The sequence below is a fragment of the Myzus persicae genome, unplaced genomic scaffold, assembly GCF_001856785.1.
Source record: "Myzus persicae strain clone G006 unplaced genomic scaffold, MPER_G0061.0, whole genome shotgun sequence".
NCBI classification, from domain to species: Eukaryota; Metazoa; Arthropoda; class Insecta; order Hemiptera; family Aphididae; genus Myzus; species Myzus persicae.
Genome location: NW_019103315.1, coordinates 465,805 through 484,536, shown reverse-complemented (window position 1 = coordinate 484,536; position 18,732 = coordinate 465,805). Strand labels below are relative to the sequence as shown.

Sequence of the window (18,732 nt, the reverse complement as noted above, 5' to 3'; positions counted from 1 at the left end):
TTGAACTAGTATTTAGAATTCCCATCGTAACATTACGTATATTTCATGTCATACAGGTATTATTTCTAATAGTAATAACTAAAAGTTGACAGTTATTACGATCAAAACAAAGTATAGGTAAAATTGTCCACTGATGTTGACATGCTGTTATTAATTATTAATGGTTATTTAACATTTAAACCTGAAGAACCTATAGGTAGTAGCCACATGTCAATTTTAGTCGGGTACCTACTGAAAATAATTCAACCTTCAAATGTATTGAATACTTGCAAAAATAACAACAAAAAAACAATCGTGTGGTATTATTTTAAAACAAACTATAAGTTATTAAATTATACGTATACAAAAATATGTATAAATTCAACCAAGTATTTAGATTATAATAAATATTATATAATAGGTAATAGGCGTATACTGTTTAGTGTAGATATTAAAAACAATAACAATTGTGCTATGCAAATTGATACACTTCATTGCTTTCAAGCAATTTAATTTCAACTAGAAGTCTAGAAACTCACAATTTCAGAGTTCAAAATATAGATTATTCTATTTTTATAAGACTGTAAGTACAGCTTATGTTTAGGTAAATAAAAGCTATTTTGCACAGCATTGACAGAACCGTGTCTCCTGAAGACAATTCTGAGATCAAAATCTCTCAGTAAAATGTAGGTAGGTACCTACCACACCTTTTTTTATTAATTCCATACGCTATATTATACGAATAGCGCGTTGTCTAATAATATATAATAATAATAATTAATATAATAATAATATAATATACATAGATATAATAACTATTGATAAGTTTAAGAGAAGGCCACGGCGATCATTTTCAATAATCCACACATTCTAAATAGCTTGTAGGACACTAGGACGAAGGCACCTACGTAGTTCACGAAATCTAACAACAAATTTAAAATAAATAGTTTTAGAGCAAAAATTGATAGAAAAAACAATGTGGAGACTTTCTTATTTTTTTATTTTTTAAACACTTATTAGCCAAAAAGTTAGTGATTCAAAAAAAAATTTTTAATGTCCTCCTGGTTACTACATCCATGATCTATGTATTTGATAAATGGTATCTACATTGTCTGTCATTTATCGCTTTATACAAAACGTATCATTTTGAACATAAATTATTTAATACAGTTTTAAGTAAAAGCATTACCTATATGCTAGTCTAATGGTGATACTGTTACTATATAGACAACATTCATTGATTTGGAAATTGACTTTTCATTGAAAATACTTGTTTGTATTTGAGATGACAGTTATAACTTAAATTTAAAAATGAACAATTATCAATACAAATTGGTTAAACAACATTTAATAGTTTTTCAAAAGCTAGGTTTAGGTGGTTTAATGTCTTAGAACCAAAATATGTGTCTTTTGCAGTTATATACTATAATAATATAGGTACATCGTACATCCACATACAAGTATACCTACAAGAACAAGAGTCTAGGTACTATAAGTACTAAAAATATTTAAGTATACAATAGTAAAATATTTATGTGAAATCTGTATCTATATAAGCTTATTCATAATTTTTATATTTACTAGTAATTCATTGATTGCTCCAGATTGCCAACTGCTTAATTTGTAAGACATAATATTGATAGTAAATATTAAATAGCTAAATCATTGGATGGTTATGTTGATTGGTTTTCAAACAACCATAGAATTGTCAGTCACTTGTTTTGTATTATAGTATAGGTATTCTTAATGTAACATTTGACCATCAAAAAAGTAAAAACTGTAAAGGTACAGACTCTATTAAATTGAAATAATTTTTTTAAGGACCAAGAACATTGAAAGCTGCAGTGAGAAAATACTAGTATTTACACATTTTTATGAATTCTCGAGTTCATTAACAGCATAAATTAATTAATGGTTAGGTACAGCATTTTAGTTCTTATGCATTTTCTGAAGTCTGAACAATAGACATGCAGTGTTCTAACCGTCAAATGGATGACGATGCATGACATCAGAAACGCGTCATTGGAGAATTCAATATGTTATACTTGGCTACCTACCCATAAATAATATTAACCGCATACGGCCGCTCCAAAATTATGATTACGAAATACAAAAAAAATAAATACACTGTAGTTACTATTTTATTACGGTCTCAAATTGAAATTAATTGATTACCTAATACATTTTCTGTTTGTAAAAATCTTTATGAATAGTCAACATTTCCATTTAAAGTTATTTTGACACTCCACTTTAACCACTTTTAAGATATCAAATAATAGGAGGAGATTTGATTGAATTTTAGGTGGTGCTTAAATCTTTCTTTTTCAAAATAAGAAGTTGGGAGTGTTGGGACTTTGAAAAATGTTTGGGGGGTTTCGATATTAAGACTCGGGAGTCGGGACTCCCCGCCTAACTCCACCTATATATCACACGATGTTTCAAATATTTTCAATTGTATTAGGCTCGTCAAGTTGCATAATAATAAATAAATGAATACATATTAATACAATATTAATATACTTGTTTAGTTTTCTTACATATACCCAATCAGCTAATCAATACATCTAAGAACTAACTCAAAATATTTAATTGTGGTTTAAAAAACTTAAACTATAATATGAATAATGAATTATGATTTATGCATAAGAACTACAAATGATTTTTTAATATTTTAACCAAACATTTTTTAATGTAATTTTTTTAAAATTTCAACAAACTATAGCGCATAATATTTATGGTTTAACCATGCATATAACTAACATATTCTATATAAATAATGTTAAAAAAATGTCAATGATGAAGGTAGACAATTTTTTATTTGTATACAATAAACATACGAAAGATCTAGTTTATTTTATTTTAATTCGTCATTATATTATATTTACACAACTGCAATAAAATCAACATTTTAACGCTTCTTCCAAGTGAACTTCCTTCTAGCTCTTGCTTGACCTGGCTTCTTCCTTTCTCTTCTCCTGTAGTCTTTTTGCAATAGACCCGCTTGAAAAACAAATAACATATTGTTGTATCAACTAATCAAAACGTTTGCTATAACAGCGAAATATATTTACCAATTCGCATGCGTTCTACTGTTTCAGGGTCCACAAAAGAACGCAAACTCCAAGATATACCGAAACGAATTGCACCAGCTTTGCCTGAAACTCCTCCGCCCCTGACAGTTGCATGAATATCGACTTTATCAATCATATCCGTAAATAATAACGGGAACAGTATCTAAAAAAAAAACATGAATTTGATATTATAATACATACAATACTATGAGAGGTAGTTTAAAAACAAAAAATAATGTAATATATTTTAATTATTTAATACAGATTATTCAAAATGTATAAAAACTATCACATATTTGAAAGTCATAAATGTGTATTGGAAAGCTAAAACTCAGTTTCAACAAATTACCTCCTCATTCGATTTACAATTTTAAATTAATATTTTTATCTTTCTTATACGAAAAAAAAAATTGAACCTATAAGTGCTATGACTTATGGAAATGTCTAAGTTCCTACATACCATGAAAGGGCATCTAATAAAAAAAATAGACGAGAAAATTCCTATCATGGTAATAATACGAGAGATGGATATTTAAATATTTCTACATTGGAGTATACAGGAGGATTCACCATGCTCAGTAGTATTTTATTCTATACAAATACCTATTAAAGTCCTGATTTTTTGGATTTTTTAATTCGGTACACCGAAAGACCATATTTTCAAATACTTGAAACATTCCGTGATGATACAAGCTTATTTTGTAAAATGGAGAATCACCGTTAAAAATGGTGGTTAAAAAGGTTCAAATTTGAAAAAATAAAATTTTATAGTCACGGCGAGGACACACGAAAAATTTCATTAATCTTAATTTGAATAAGTGTAATGTTACAAGAAAAATGAGGGTGAGCACACTCTGTATATTAAATTATTAGTACTAAACGTGCAAAATAATTCGTGTTTAGGAATCCATATACATTTAGAATACCTTTTTGACTCTTGTCAATCATATACACAGTACACTTATATATAGTGCGAGAACTCACGTACAATGCAGTATTACTGAATCTTAAGTCATTACCTTAGGGCGGAGTGAATAGGGACGATCGCGGAATACATATCTTGAATTTAATCTAAATATTTTGAAAATTCATTCATACATAGACTATAATAATTTAAGTAGAAGAGTAACGTTTCAAGTTCCTAAGATAAATATTTTTTGAACAAAATAACAAAAAGTTATTTAAAGAAAATTAAGGAAATAAAGGATATATATTATTTTACATTTAAATATCCAATTTCTTTAAATTTTAAACTTAAACCGACGCTCATAAAAAAATATTATGGATTTCCACAAATTTTTTTAAAAAAATTATGTAAGGAAAACTTAATAACTTATTGAGAACCGTATACATCAAATGTTGAAGCCTGAGATATAAAAATTAAAAATGTCATAGATATAAACTATGAAATTATTTGCAAATGTTCGTAATTTTAACGATTTTCGAGCGTACAGTGTTATGAGAACAGAATGCAAATGTAACCGGAAACTTTATAATACACAAAATACAAGTATTGAATGATAAACAATAGTAATAATATCACGAGAGAATGTATATACAACCTCTATAATATTTAAAGGAAATTTCCGGAGGACTTATTATTGAATGATTCTCAGATGTTTGTTAAATAAAAGTAAAAAGGGTAACAAAACACCGATTAATCCTCTGATAAAAGGTATGTAATAATGTTTATTTATCTATATCATGTTAAGGTTATTGCTCTTATTCGCAGCCCATGTAATTCTTAATTGGCTTACGCACGTATCAAATCGATCAAACTATATTATCCTCCGATCGATTTAAACATCGGGCAAATTTTATAATACCTACATACAATATCTTTGATTTTATTATAAAATAAATGATTATATTAATAATTATTAATCATAATTCATAATATTATATTTCATGGCGTCACTGCGCGAGTCAAGAAGATGGTACGCGGTTAAAATCAACGATTAATTCGGGGAATGTGGAATGCAAAAATTAAGAATATCGATGGGTTGTCGCGTACGAGGGGATTAATTTATCAACGTATTATCGTATAATAACTAATACGCGTTGAATAGAAACAGTCGACCTTGACTTTGATAGCTAAAAAACCAACAGGATTACGTGCGAGGAATTCATTTCTATGGTGCACTTGGTACAGAATATAATATAATACAACAACGTTACAGAAGAACATAATCGTGCAGACAATTTTTTTTTTTAATAGGTAATAATAATATATTATGTACAGACCGTACACAGTCGCGCAGTTGGTATATTATGATATAACTAGGTACTTAACGTAAAAAGTGTTGAACCCGATTTCACCTACACCGGAGCCCATCGTAATGCATACATCGTATAGTCATGCAAAAATACGATAATTTACTCAATGCTTGTATTATACCATATTGTATACCTTGAGTTATACAATATACATATGTAATAAACTTTGTACTACACCGGACGTATCTACGGTATAACTACTTTTTTTGTATTATACGCATTTTAATATTTTATATATATATATACAATATAGTATTATACTTATATAATATTCAAAAAGTCTTGTTTTTAAAATTACTAAAAATTACATATTGTAGACATTGCCCAAGCAAATGGAAATGCATTATGACATTGAACTATAGTAAGATTTTAAGCAGACGAACAGTTTGTGTTCTGTAAATGTTTAAATGAGCAACTTCAAAGTGACCAAGAAATTAAAAAAAATAACAAAACAAAGTCGATAGATAACCATTTATCGGAAAATTATAGACAAATATTAATAAATTAGAACCAATGACAAATAAATAACAGTATTAGCAAACATACCCAAACCAAAATACTTGTGTTATTTCACTTTTTGTGAAATTAAGGATAAAAAAATGTATACACCTAATGTCCTAATACATATCTTCGTATATACAACACAAACTTTATTAATACATAGGTACTTAAAGGCTACAGCGTATATGTACATTCGATACACAATGTATTATATTATGTAAAATAGAAACAATAATAATGCGACTTGCCTATCTGAAAGCGTACTAAATTATATTTTATCGTACTGCAGAAGTAGCTGCAGCGGAGACGCAGTCACGGTGCAGGATTCGCACGTCACCGGTCACTGCCGCGTGCGCGTTACAATATTATAATATTAATTCGGTATTATAATAACGATAATATTAATAATAAAAACAAGGATGAATAATAATAATAAAAAAACATTATATTAAACGAAACGGAGCGGAGCGGCTGGCGCGCGCGCGTGTCTGGCCATCGGGAGGGGGTAGGGGGTATATAGAGGGAGATACGATCGCGTACCTATATAGTTCCGATAGCGGCCACGCTGTTGGCGTCCGTAGCACCGCGAGAGGCCACCGACCGCGTAGTATAATATTATCATACCACCGCCGCACCGGACATTGGCGAGCGAATCGTCGAAGGAGCCGAACGACGAGCGCGGGAACCCGGCGCAGCACTGCATCGCGGCGGCCAGCGAGATACTCTACACACACGAAACGACCGTCAGGCCAGTCTTTCGACATCCGGTTTTCGATATTGTTTATTGTTCCGCACCATTCGACGTGCACCGTCACCATGACCGGCAAACATCACCTGGAAGTGGCCGTGCCGCTGGACAGGACCATCAGCCTAAACGTGCACAACCGGCAGCAAGGCGGTGCGGCAGCGGCGTCCCGGTCACCGTCGTCGCTCAAGGACCGGTGGTACAGCTTCCGGCACCGGCCGGGCGGCGGCGGCGACCAGCGGCGACGGTCCAACGTCGAGGAGTTCCTGTTTATGGAGAGCCTTCCGGACGCGCCGGCCGCCGACGAACCACCGTCCGCGGCCGGACAGGAGATCGAACTGTCCATAACCATTAGGAAAGATACCATTAGGCGCGACCTGATGGACTCGATGCGCACGTGTAACGGGCGGTTGCAGCTCATGGAGCTCGTCGAGCTCGACGAGTTTGACCCGGGTGGCGTGCACCCACCACCCAACCAAAGCGAGCTGGACAGGCTTCTCTGCTGGGCCGTTTACATCGGGGCTCCGGCCGAATGCCTGGACACGCTGCACGAGTGCGGAGCCAACTTACACTATTCGCATTGCGGCAACATCACAGCCGTACATTTGGCCGCCTTCATGGGCAACGCCGAAGCGCTCAGGTATTACGCGATATTTTAAATTATAATACCGTCAATATAAGTAACGGGTTAATTTTTTTTTTTATCAATTACTCTAGGTCTTGTATGATTTTATGATCTAATATATTGTAGGAGACGACCTTGTTTTCACGTTAATTTTGTTTTTGATCAGACTCAAAAAAGCGGAATTTCGTTTTCGCCGCATGGAAATATATTATTTAGATAGTATAGGCATCTAAAATTCGTTATAAACGATAAAAACAATTTGATTTCCACTAATTCTAATTGTTTTACTCATAAACATTGTTTTATAATTCAACATTTTATCAAATCAACAAATACAATTAGGCATAATATAATACTTCGCAATCACCCTCAATCCATTACCAACATCATGCAATTCATCACAGCCGCCAATCTTATTTCTAAAATTTAATGTAACTTATATATATATATATATACAATTTATGTAATTTCTGTAATTTATAATTTTTGCACTGTACGCTCAACGGCCCATGTTGCCGAGGGTATTAAAATTATAATATTTCTCATTTATGAAAGACAATCTATTACGTGTAATACACGTAAAAACATTTTTTTTTTTATTGCTATTAACACCATTGTAATTATTGACACTAAGTGCTAACTACTATAGACTATAGAGTAATTTAATTTATTTATTAAAATTATGATACACGAGTCATTGTCCCATCCCGTGTTAGCTGACCTGGTTTATATTGCGTGATTTGAAATTTGTTTAATACTTTAATGTAGGCATCATATAGGATTTATCCTCCTACGATTTTACTCATTTTTATGCAATTCAAAAAATATTAATCGTAGAGTGCAGAGACTTGAAACTTTTCTCCATAACGTATATTATTATTTTCCGTACACAATGACATTTTAAAAATATTTATTTATAACTATATTTATACCACGAATATGTTTACACTTTTGTAAGGTATATGTCGGTTTATTGACTTATACAAGTCATAAGTCCATGACAATATGATACAAACTCAATAATGTTGTTAACAATTAGTTAAAGTCGAACCTACTGTAATACTAACAGCAAAATAAATTGCCTACATAAATATATTATAAAATATCCTTAGAAATAGAGGCACATTATCTCTGATGAGAATATCGTTTTTCTTATAGAATGATTCGTTGAATTCAAATTTAACACATCCATTACAGTGACCTACTCAATGACGAGATCACTCAAAATCTATTATACAGCTAAGCAAATTCCTCGTTTTAAAAAATTGTTATTAATTAAATTAAGCTATTAATGTTTATACGATGAAATTTAAATGAGATAACCAATCAATTATAGAGACGACAATCAAACAATGTGTTAATGAAGACATTTATCTATATAATCTGTCAACAAGCCATGGAATTGAGTTATATAGTTTACATAATATAGCTGAAATATTTTGGCAAGTCTCTGCTAATAAATATATATAGAATTATAGACATAATATATAGTATAATACTCAAGTCTTTAAATAAAAATCCAGTGTATGCACTAGTAATAAATGTTTTACTTGCATGTATCTATAGTATAGGGTTGCCATTCGTCCCGATTTCAAAGGGACATAATCAGTTTTCAACACACGATCCCAGTATCGTTTAAATCCCAGTCGTGTGGAAAAAAATACCGGTTTCTAAAAATATGTTGCATGTATACATTTTTGGATACCGAGTGTTGCATAAAATTATAAAAAATAGTGTAAGACAATGTTGGTGATTTACGAATATAATTTGAACAATAATTGAAAGATCATGATCATTGTATTATTATCGTGATAATTAAATAGATAAAGTATTAAGTAGGTAGGTATATTATATTTATATTATAATTATAATGGATTGGTGTACATTATTATTACTTCAAACATTTATTTTATTTTTGAAAATTACAATATAGTCAGTTACATAATAGAGAAAATAAGAATTTTACTTTTGTAGTTTTATTAGAAAATATTTTTATGTTAAATTCAGGATTTAAATTAATGTAAAAACAAAAAACGGTTGTTTGACCACATTACAAAGATAATATAATAACTATTAAGTACTAAATTAATAAGTAATAACTTTTTTTTTTATAAAATAATTGTTTGTATTAAATATAATTTCTACAAAAATAGTCTTTCTAACTAAATACCAAATACACAATAAATACAATACCAGACTATAAACTTTTACTATTCTATAAGATATGAAGTCAATTTGTGAAATTAAAATGTTTGTTTTAATAAATAGCTTAAAACATAACAAAAAATTATTATTTATAAATGTATAATATAAATAATCAGCCAAAACATTATCCTTTACGCAGGGTGTGTAAAAATTGTATCTGTATAGAAATACAAATATAAAATATGCATCTAATGAAAAAAAATGTGTTAGATAAAAAAACAATAGAGATAATCACATACAATAAAATGTATCACCTTTGTTTTTTAAACATTTGACCAATGTATTAGTATTCCCTAACAAAATATAACTTATGTACCATGACCAAAACTTTATGAATTCTAATTTATTAGACAGGTGTTTAAAAAACTAGCTTGTCAATTATCTCGAGTAATATATACAGCAACCCCTGTATACATACTATACAATTCATAATATCATTTTATGATTATTATATTTTCAACATCAGTCTACTATGTTAATATAAAACTTAGATAAGGTATCAGTCATAGACATCACTCTGTATTTTTTTTTTTTTTAATTTAAAAACAACTAACAAATTCCTAAACGAATTTGGCTATTTAATACAAACATCCAATGGGCAGTAAGGCTCTAACACTTGGGCCTTGAATACTCCTACAAAAGCTTCTTTGCTAAGCTCAAAACTTAAAATTAGTATTTGATTTAAATATATTAAAAAATGTATACATGTTTTTACTTTATCAGTATCTATAAATTTAAATTATTTTTTACTTACAGGTGGCTAATAAAAAAAAAATGTGACATGGACACAATTCAAAGTGGATATACACCTTTACATTCAGCTGTTATGGGCAACGCTTTAGAAACTACAAAAATTCTGATAGACCAGAGATGTAAAATAACTGACACAGTATTACATTGTGCAGTACAAGCCAATTCTGTAGAATGTGTCAAGTATTTATTAAATATTGGTATAGATCCCAACTCTTTGGATACCAATGGGAATACACCCCTACATTTAGCAGCAGACAAAGGATATACTGAATGTCTAAAACTTCTTTTAGCGAGAAGTAATAAAACAATAAATTTAAAATCTAAATCTAGACAATCAACAGCCTTGCATATGGCGGCTGAAAATGGATATACAGAATGCGTTCAAATACTACTACAAACCGGGTCTAGTCATAGTGCGGTGAATTATAAAAATCAAACTGCTTTACATCTAGCTGCCAAAGCTCAATGTGCTGAATCTGTGGTTATATTATTAGAATTAGGAGCTGAAGTGAATGCTTTAGATATCGACAAAAGGACTGCTTTGCATTCCGCTGTTTGTAAAGCTTATTTATCATTCCACGTGGTTGAAGTATTGGTAAAATGGGGTGCAAACGTCAATATTAAAGATAGATATGGGTACGCTCCTCTTCACATAGCTGCATTAAATGAATTATCCCAATGTGTCGATTTTTTAATCATAAAAGGAGCTGACATAAGTTCTAGAACGGTAGGCGGGATGAGTGCTTTAAGCATAATAAACAGAAAAACACCCACAAGTATAAATACAATCAAAAAAAAATTTGATCAAGCAATTACATTAAATGACCAAGCTTCAGCAAAAGAAGTTGAACTGATAATGGATTTTCGATACTTATTACAAAATCCTAGTCAAGGAGAAATAATGTTATTACACACATTGGAAGAATGTGGTCAGAAGTCTATGCTTGAACATCCATTATGTAAAGCATTTTTGTACTTGAAATGGCAAAAAATTCGTAGATTTTATTTTGTACGTCTGGTTTTTGACGCAATTTTTGTTTTACTCTTAACCACTTATGTAATGACAGCTTTAGCACATGATTGTTATAATAAGTCAAAAAACCTAACAGACAAACAAAAAATAACTCATAGTCAAGAACTAAACGAATCGGAGACTCAAAATGCCTGTCGTTTAAATTTGAATGTATTAGATTCACAATTAATATCACACATAATTATAGAATTTGTTTGGTATATATTGTTGGTATTTACAATCATAATAATAATCAGAAAATTAATTGGCACAACAGGATTTACTTCAATCAAACAATATTTTTTAAACATAACAAACATTGTTGAATGGTTTGTGGTTGCGAGTGTTTTTTTAACATCCTTTTTATATGGAAGTAAAACGTATGACTGGCAAAACCCTATTGGAGCATTTGCTGTTTTGTTTGGATGGTCAAATTTAATGGTGATGATTGGCCAGTTACCTATATTTGGAACGTATATTGCTATGTTTACCAAAGTTCAAAAAGAATTTGCTAAATTGTTGCTAGCTTACTCATGTTTGCTTATAGGATTTACAATAAGTTTTTGCACGCTATTCCCTACATCAGATGATTTCAATAATCCTTTAATAGGTATAGCAAAAGTTCTAGTAATGATGACAGGTGAACTTGACATAGATTTATTATTGAAATCTGAAGAATCTCCAATCATTTTTAACGTAAGTGCTTATATAACTTTCATACTGTTTATTGTATTTGTTACTGTTGTATTAATGAACTTGCTGGTCGGAATAGCAGTTCATGATATCCAAGGTTTGCACAAAACAGCAGATCTCTCAAAACTTGTCAGACAAACTCAACTAATTCACTCTCAAGAACAAGCATTATTTCAAGGTTGTTTACCTAGACGTGTTATAAATTTTTTTAATTGGAGTGCAAGAGTTACACCATCAGCGTATCGAGTTGTACTTTATGTAAAACCATTAAATCCTACAGAAAAAAGATTACCAAAGTACATAATGGAAGATGCATTAAATATAGCAAGACAACAACGATTAAATACAGTTGACTATAAACAAGCTATGTTAGAAAATAAAATGGAAAACAAGGCTTTAGTTGAAGAAATTAAACAACTAAAAGAAATAGTACAAAATCAACAAGATCTCTTATTACAGCTTATTAATAAATCTTCTTAAATATTTCTAGTCTTAATTTGTATTTGTTATGTAATTTAAATATTATATAAACTATGTTATATTTAAATAGTATGTATTGATATGTTGATAAAAGTATTTGAAAATATTACTTCATTATAATATTGAAGGGTAAAATGATCTTGTTATGTTTGTCATGATAAATTACCTAATAATAAACCTTCACATGTTTTTTAAAAAAATAATAAGAGTATTTTGATATATGAGGGTCACATTTTTATTTTTATACGACATTTTCCCTTAACTCAAAATAATCCAATAAGTCAATAGTTATGTATGGGTAAAATGAGGTAATATTGATTTAACAATAAAATAATGTAAATACGTAAATAAGATAACTTTAACAGTTCTGAGTTCTCCTGTCATTAGTTAATACACAGTTGTGTCTTATTAAGCATGATTAAAATACAAAACTTAATTATCATAAAAATAATAATATTCTAAGCATGCACACATCAGCAATTTCCGTTCAATAAGGACACATTTCAAATTTATAAATACCACATTGTGAATTTAATTTCTTAGTATTTGATGTTTATATGTTGTTTATAAAGTTAATATAAACAAAAAATAAGCCAGATCTTAGATTTATAGAATTTTGTTAGTGAAATTAAACTAAACGCAATGTGTTTTTGATTACTGGTAAATAAACTAATTTCAAACACCCGGTTCTTAAAAACAAATAAAACGTCTATTATTTATCCAATTAAATATACATACATGTATAAATGTATATTTATACTTTTATAAATAGACATAAATGTGCAAGACTAATTTGTTAGCTGTATCTTAATGCTAAAAATATAAGTAATGAAACTAAACTAAATCAACCATACTTATAAAGAATAATGCATTAATTTATACTTAAACTAAAATGCTTATTGATTTCTTAGATTTTATTTATACCATAGTTTAAGTTTATTGAAAATCAAAATCAAAGATAAAATTACTTAATATTTGATTTTTAAACAGATAATAAATAATGGGTAGAAATAATTAACTTTATACAAAAAGCAGCTCATTTCAAATAGAATTATTATTTTTAAGTTATTAAGCTTGTAATACGTAATTCTAAATACAGAACCATGTCTTAATGTAGGCCGCAGTGCCATTGTTTATTATTTATTTTAATTTATTTTCATATAACCTACCTACTATAAATTTTTTTATTATTTCCCTTTTGTAACAGGATTTAGTTAAATTGTATGTATCTTACAAAATTTGATTAGACTACAAAATAACTGATAATTGAAAACTGAATAATTGCATATTATTTTTTTTTTATTTACCTGTTCACGGGCTTGAATATCATCAAAGAATTCAATTCCTTTTCCATTTATTGATAGCTTGCCAGTTCCCGGATAATAAACTGTAACATCGGCTCTAGCATCTTTCCTAGGACAATCTAAAAATAAAAATAAAACATTTTAATGATTATCTCACATAATATCTGTCAATTAATTACCTTTAACAGTAATAAAGGCTCTTCCATCTTTAGTGTATTCAACCTAAACATTTATTTTAACAATCATTAAATAAGTGTAAGGTACATAATATATAAGATATAGTAATTACAGGTGCTGATTCAATAATAGCTTTAGTAGATATCATTGGTTTTTGATAAGCAGAAATAAATTCCCCAAACTTGTATGAACATGGATGTTTTAATAAACGCTCAATTGCAATCACAAAATTTTTGTACTAGAACAGATAGTAAAAGTATATAAATGCACATAGTGTAAAGTATAAATAACAGTTTAATTTATTTTAGAGCACACAAACTTATTCAATTTTTTTTTTATGCATACAATATTGCATACAATTCACTTCTACTACATTCTAACATATTATGAACAAAATAATCTTAGCAGTGATACTCAACCTTGATTTAAAGAGGTGTTTTTATATTTTTAAACATTTGGTAGAGTCAAGATCGACATCAAATCATATTTAGTAAATACCTCCAGAGTAGTATTTAGAGTAGGAATAATTTCACTATCTCCTATCTATCCCTAAATAAAAGTGTTTGACCCATGATGCTGAAATGTATATCTCAGATTTGGCCAGCCGTAATAAAAGGCTGGAGACTCCTGGCTGATAGAAATAAACTAATAAATAATAATATCAAAAGTATACAATTATGAAATAATTAGATAATCATTTTTATTATTGTGAGGTGTGTACAATGGACATGCGCGAATAACTACATTTTTGTGTTATTTCATGGTCTTCAAAAATATTTAGAAGAAGTGTCTACCAAAAAAAAATGTTGGTGGAAATAGAAATCAAAATTTTTTCAATCATGGCAGAAAAAGACAATGTGAAATAAAATTTCTAAAGACATGAATGTATTTTGAGAAAATTAGTGTTTGCTAAAATAGAACGCATTAGAAATAAACATAAAATCTTTCATGAAATTTTTATATACGTAACTGCTGACTTTCATTTTTTATATAAACTTATAACAAATCTATAATTGATTGTTAGATTGACTATGATTATCACACATTTAGTGATAAACTTGGCTATTACCCTCATATAGCAGAGGAATAATTGATAGTAGATATTTGAAAGCGTTATGTTTCTAGAAACTAAATATGATTATTGATTTATAATGTAAATTGTATATGGATTGTATTACTTCATGATCAGATAGTTTTTCAACAGTTAATTTTTCCAAATCTTCTTTAGATAGCCACTGACTTCCCAAAGATGTTCTATAAACAAAAAATAATATACTTTTAAAATAAATTCCAATCTTAAAAGTGCATAATATATCATTGACTTACAGTTTTTTATCAGGATCTGGAAGTATATTGTTTTTTCTCAAACTATCTTCAAACTTATTTAATTCTGACAGTTTAGTAGCAATATTCTACAACATAAGATAAATAATATTGAATTATTATTTTTTTTATTATTCAAGAAAATAATATATATTACATTTATAAGGTTACTTCCTTTGTTTTACATATTTTACTAGTTAATTAAAAAAAATATTTATTATGTCTATTATTATGTTTATTATGTCTATTTCATATATAAATGAAACGATTATATTATATCCTTCATCATCTTGACATGAATCAGATTTATTTTATTTATTCTATAAATAGTATTAAACCAATTTTTAAATAACTTTTTTTATCATACATTTGTATGCAAACTTGGCTAACAAATATTAAAATGTAGGTAAGTGTATTACAAAAATTAATGATGTAACTTACGTGTAAAATTAGGTAAAAATTTGGTTTCCCAGTGTAAAAAAAAACATGAAATGGACGTCCAGACTCATCAAACTCTGCATCTTTTTTTGGTGGAAATACTTCACTTGGAGGTTTCATTAAAGGTCTTGCTTTTGGATCATATAAACCAGAAGGAAACAAATAATCAATAGCAACCTAAAATTAGTTAACAAAATAAATTCAGTTGATAAGGTATATTAACTAGTAAGATAATTTTTAAAATATCGAATTCAACAATTTATCAAACTTATTTTGAATATCAGGGGTGCTGGTAAAAATAGTGAATAATATGTATGTGGTATATAAATATTGAAAAAGCAGTATAAATACAATTATGCACATAAAAAGTAATAAAAAAAAATTTTAATTGAATTTTCTAATTACCAGATGATAATAACATAATCTTAATAATACTAATAAGTATATAAATAATTTACTCAAAATTCTAATCTAAAATCATGTGTGATATCAAATGTTACAATTTTTTAATTGTGTTCATTTCTTACAAGTTATAATAGGTACTATAAACAATACTTATTTATTACAGTTTATTAGAAGATAAGATAGAAAAGTAACATGATGTTATACCTATCATTAATATAGTTGTGATACGGAAGGAAAGTTGTATAATTTTTTTTATTTTTTTCAATTAATTCTTAATTATTATAGTTGCTATTTGCTGGCCTTAAAAAGAGGCAGGGTGTTTGCATGCCTGGTCTAGATGAGCTACATAAATTGCATTGAATATGCAAAAAAGGAACATTGCGATACAACGTGTTAAAGTAAATATTTTTAACCTGCTTATGTGTGACTTTTTGTTATTTATACTCAGATTTTAAGCTGGAACAAATAATTTTAGAAAATAATATTTATTTTTAAGCAAATATTATTCTAATAAAATAATAATTTAATTTATTGTCTTTATATAACATCATTTCGAAAATGTATAATTACAAAATTAAACAAAATGTATGAATATATTACACGATTTATCAATTTTAAGCCATCAATAGTAAAATAAATTTAACTAAATATGGATTTAAAAAAAAAAATTATATTTTAAGCCAATTTTTTCTAATTTAAAATTAAATATAAAGAAACTAATAGCACACGTGAGTCAACAATTCCATCTAAAATAGTAACTATTCTACAACCAACCGACTATATATTGTTAATCTAAAATTTATATATTATTATTACATTACTTTCTTTTAACCGTATCATTATTATAATTAATACCTTGTTAGAGCATGTAATATTTTGATACATTGTAAAGTTTAAATAAATAAAAAAAAAATTTCATCTAAAAGTGATGTAATATAATTGTCTTAATTCTGTACTACCTTTATTAACTTTATTAACTTTATTAACCATCAAGGAACTAGTTCATCATACCATAATATACAAATCTAGTTTTGTACTGTTTTAAAGATTATTTAATTTTAGATTAAGGTATATAATCACATGTTCACAAATCTAAATTATATTTAATGGAAATTACCTAGATAAAAATTAACTTCTTTAAGTATTTTATTACAAAACTTTTAAGAAAATTATAATTAATTATATCTAAAACACCTAAATAAATATTAATTTTTATGTCTGTCAAATATTAACTTTTTATAAATTTTTAAAGCAGTACCTACAGAAAGCATGAACATATTTGAAACTTTTGTGCTGTCAAAGTTAGGTTAGGTGAAATATTAAGTGAAAATTGCATATGGTAAGTGAAATATTGTATTTTGTATTCTATTTTAACTCTAGAGGTTAGGTTATAATTACATCTCAATTTATAAAGTTATATTGTAAATCAAATAAAACAATAAACTAACGTCAATATCTGATTGTGTAAATGTTTCTGGATCAACACCCATCATGTTAGCTAAATGACGTTTTCCAACATTGTATTCATGTGTTTGCTGTTCCATAAAGTTATCTGGAATATTAAATTGTAATACAAATTTATCGCATGGTATATTAAACAATAATTGTGCACATAAAACATTTTTCAAAATATTTGGATTAGTAAAAATACAATTTTCAATTTGCACAGAATTAAATCTCGAGACTGAAATTATGATCTTTAAGTTTATTTCAAAATTCTAAAAATCTGATTTTCAATAACAAATTCTAATTAATAATTTAATTAAATGAAAAGGGGAGAGAATGCTTGTGAATCAACCAGTAAATTACCATAAAATCATACGAATGCAGCACAATTTTACCACTTTAATAGTAAATTGTTGTGTTTAAGCCATTATGCATTAAGCATTGTTTTCAATGGCATTAAGTATGAAGATTTAAAAATTAAATTAGTGTTAATGTTTAAAGAAATGATTAAAACATTAAACACTAACATTTTTTTACAATATTAACCAAACATAATTTAAACAACAGTTTTGGACCAAAAAATTAGTTGTCTAATACTATTATACCTATAATATTACTTACTGTATTGTGTAGCTCTTTGAAGATATGCTCGCATAGCTAAACTAGTTTTTTCCTCTACGATTTTCTTTTCAATAATTTCAACATCTGGGTCATTACTCCCCACATTGTTTAAGCCGTATGTATATCTAGGTACCTTAAATATAAATGATTATACCACTGAAGAGAAAAAATATCAGGTCATAATAATATGATGACCACCGATTTACTAGTATATGTATTTATACATATGTGCAGTCATGCAAAAAGCGATCAAGTGAATATTTTCATATTTTTAAATTTATATAACTTTATGATTAAAACTAAAAAACAAAATATAATGATTTACATTTGACCACTTTTTGCACGTTTTTGTGTGAAACAATGAGTTTAATGTACAATATTTTATAAGAACCTATATATTTTAAAAATAAGAAAATAAATAATCACTTACAAAATTTGACAATATTTTTGGAGTATTTAATTTGCTTATGGCAAGATTATTAAATAAACGTTGCAAGGCCATCATGTTGAGATGGTACCAAATAAATACTTTATACCTTAATTAAACTTATAATCGGCATAAGAAAGATACATAATGAAAAATGAAAAATAAATTTTATTAGGAAAATTCTAATTTCTAAAAAACTGAAGCCAAAATCACTAAAGTTAAAATAATAATTTCTTAAAAAAAATTCCTC

General features: G+C 28.1%; 2 protein-coding genes across 2 annotated transcripts; one reads left to right on the top strand and one right to left on the bottom strand.

Moving 5' to 3' along the window:
- Positions 1-2,817: 2,817 nt before the first annotated feature.
- On the bottom strand, positions 2,818-18,668 carry LOC111034259 (28S ribosomal protein S9, mitochondrial). The gene is made up of 11 exons (XM_022315386.1): positions 18,486-18,668; positions 18,056-18,188; positions 17,437-17,540; positions 15,587-15,760; positions 15,149-15,234; positions 15,001-15,076; positions 13,935-14,060; positions 13,825-13,867; positions 13,649-13,764; positions 3,051-3,213; positions 2,818-2,979 (listed from the first exon to the last, which is right to left on the bottom strand). Exons 1-11 carry the CDS (start codon positions 18,558-18,560, stop codon positions 2,888-2,890), a joined length of 1,188 nt encoding a protein of 395 aa, XP_022171078.1. The 5' UTR covers positions 18,561-18,668; the 3' UTR covers positions 2,818-2,887.
- Positions 5,638-13,253, top strand: LOC111034253 (transient receptor potential channel pyrexia-like). The gene is made up of 2 exons (XM_022315379.1): positions 5,638-7,213; positions 10,160-13,253. Exons 1-2 carry the CDS (start codon positions 6,645-6,647, stop codon positions 12,339-12,341), a joined length of 2,751 nt encoding a protein of 916 aa, XP_022171071.1. The 5' UTR covers positions 5,638-6,644; the 3' UTR covers positions 12,342-13,253.
- Positions 18,669-18,732: the final 64 nt, after the last annotated feature.

Excerpts from the sequence above, each read along its gene's own strand:
- LOC111034253 (XM_022315379.1), top strand. The coding sequence starts at position 6,645 with ATGACCGGCAAACATCACCTGGAAGTGGCCGTGCCGCTGGACAGGACC. Across the intron at positions 7,214-10,159 it reads GGCAACGCCGAAGCGCTCAG|GTGGCTAATAAAAAAAAAAT; the intron begins GTATTACGCGAT and ends TTTTACTTACAG.
- LOC111034259 (XM_022315386.1), bottom strand. The coding sequence starts at position 18,560 with ATGATGGCCTTGCAACGTTTATTTAATAATCTTGCCATAAGCAAATTA. Across the intron at positions 18,189-18,485 it reads CAAAAATATTGTCAAATTTT|GTACCTAGATATACATACGG; the intron begins GTAAGTGATTAT and ends TTTATATTTAAG. Across the intron at positions 2,980-3,050 it reads AGTAGAACGCATGCGAATTG|CGGGTCTATTGCAAAAAGAC; the intron begins GTAAATATATTT and ends TTGTTTTTCAAG.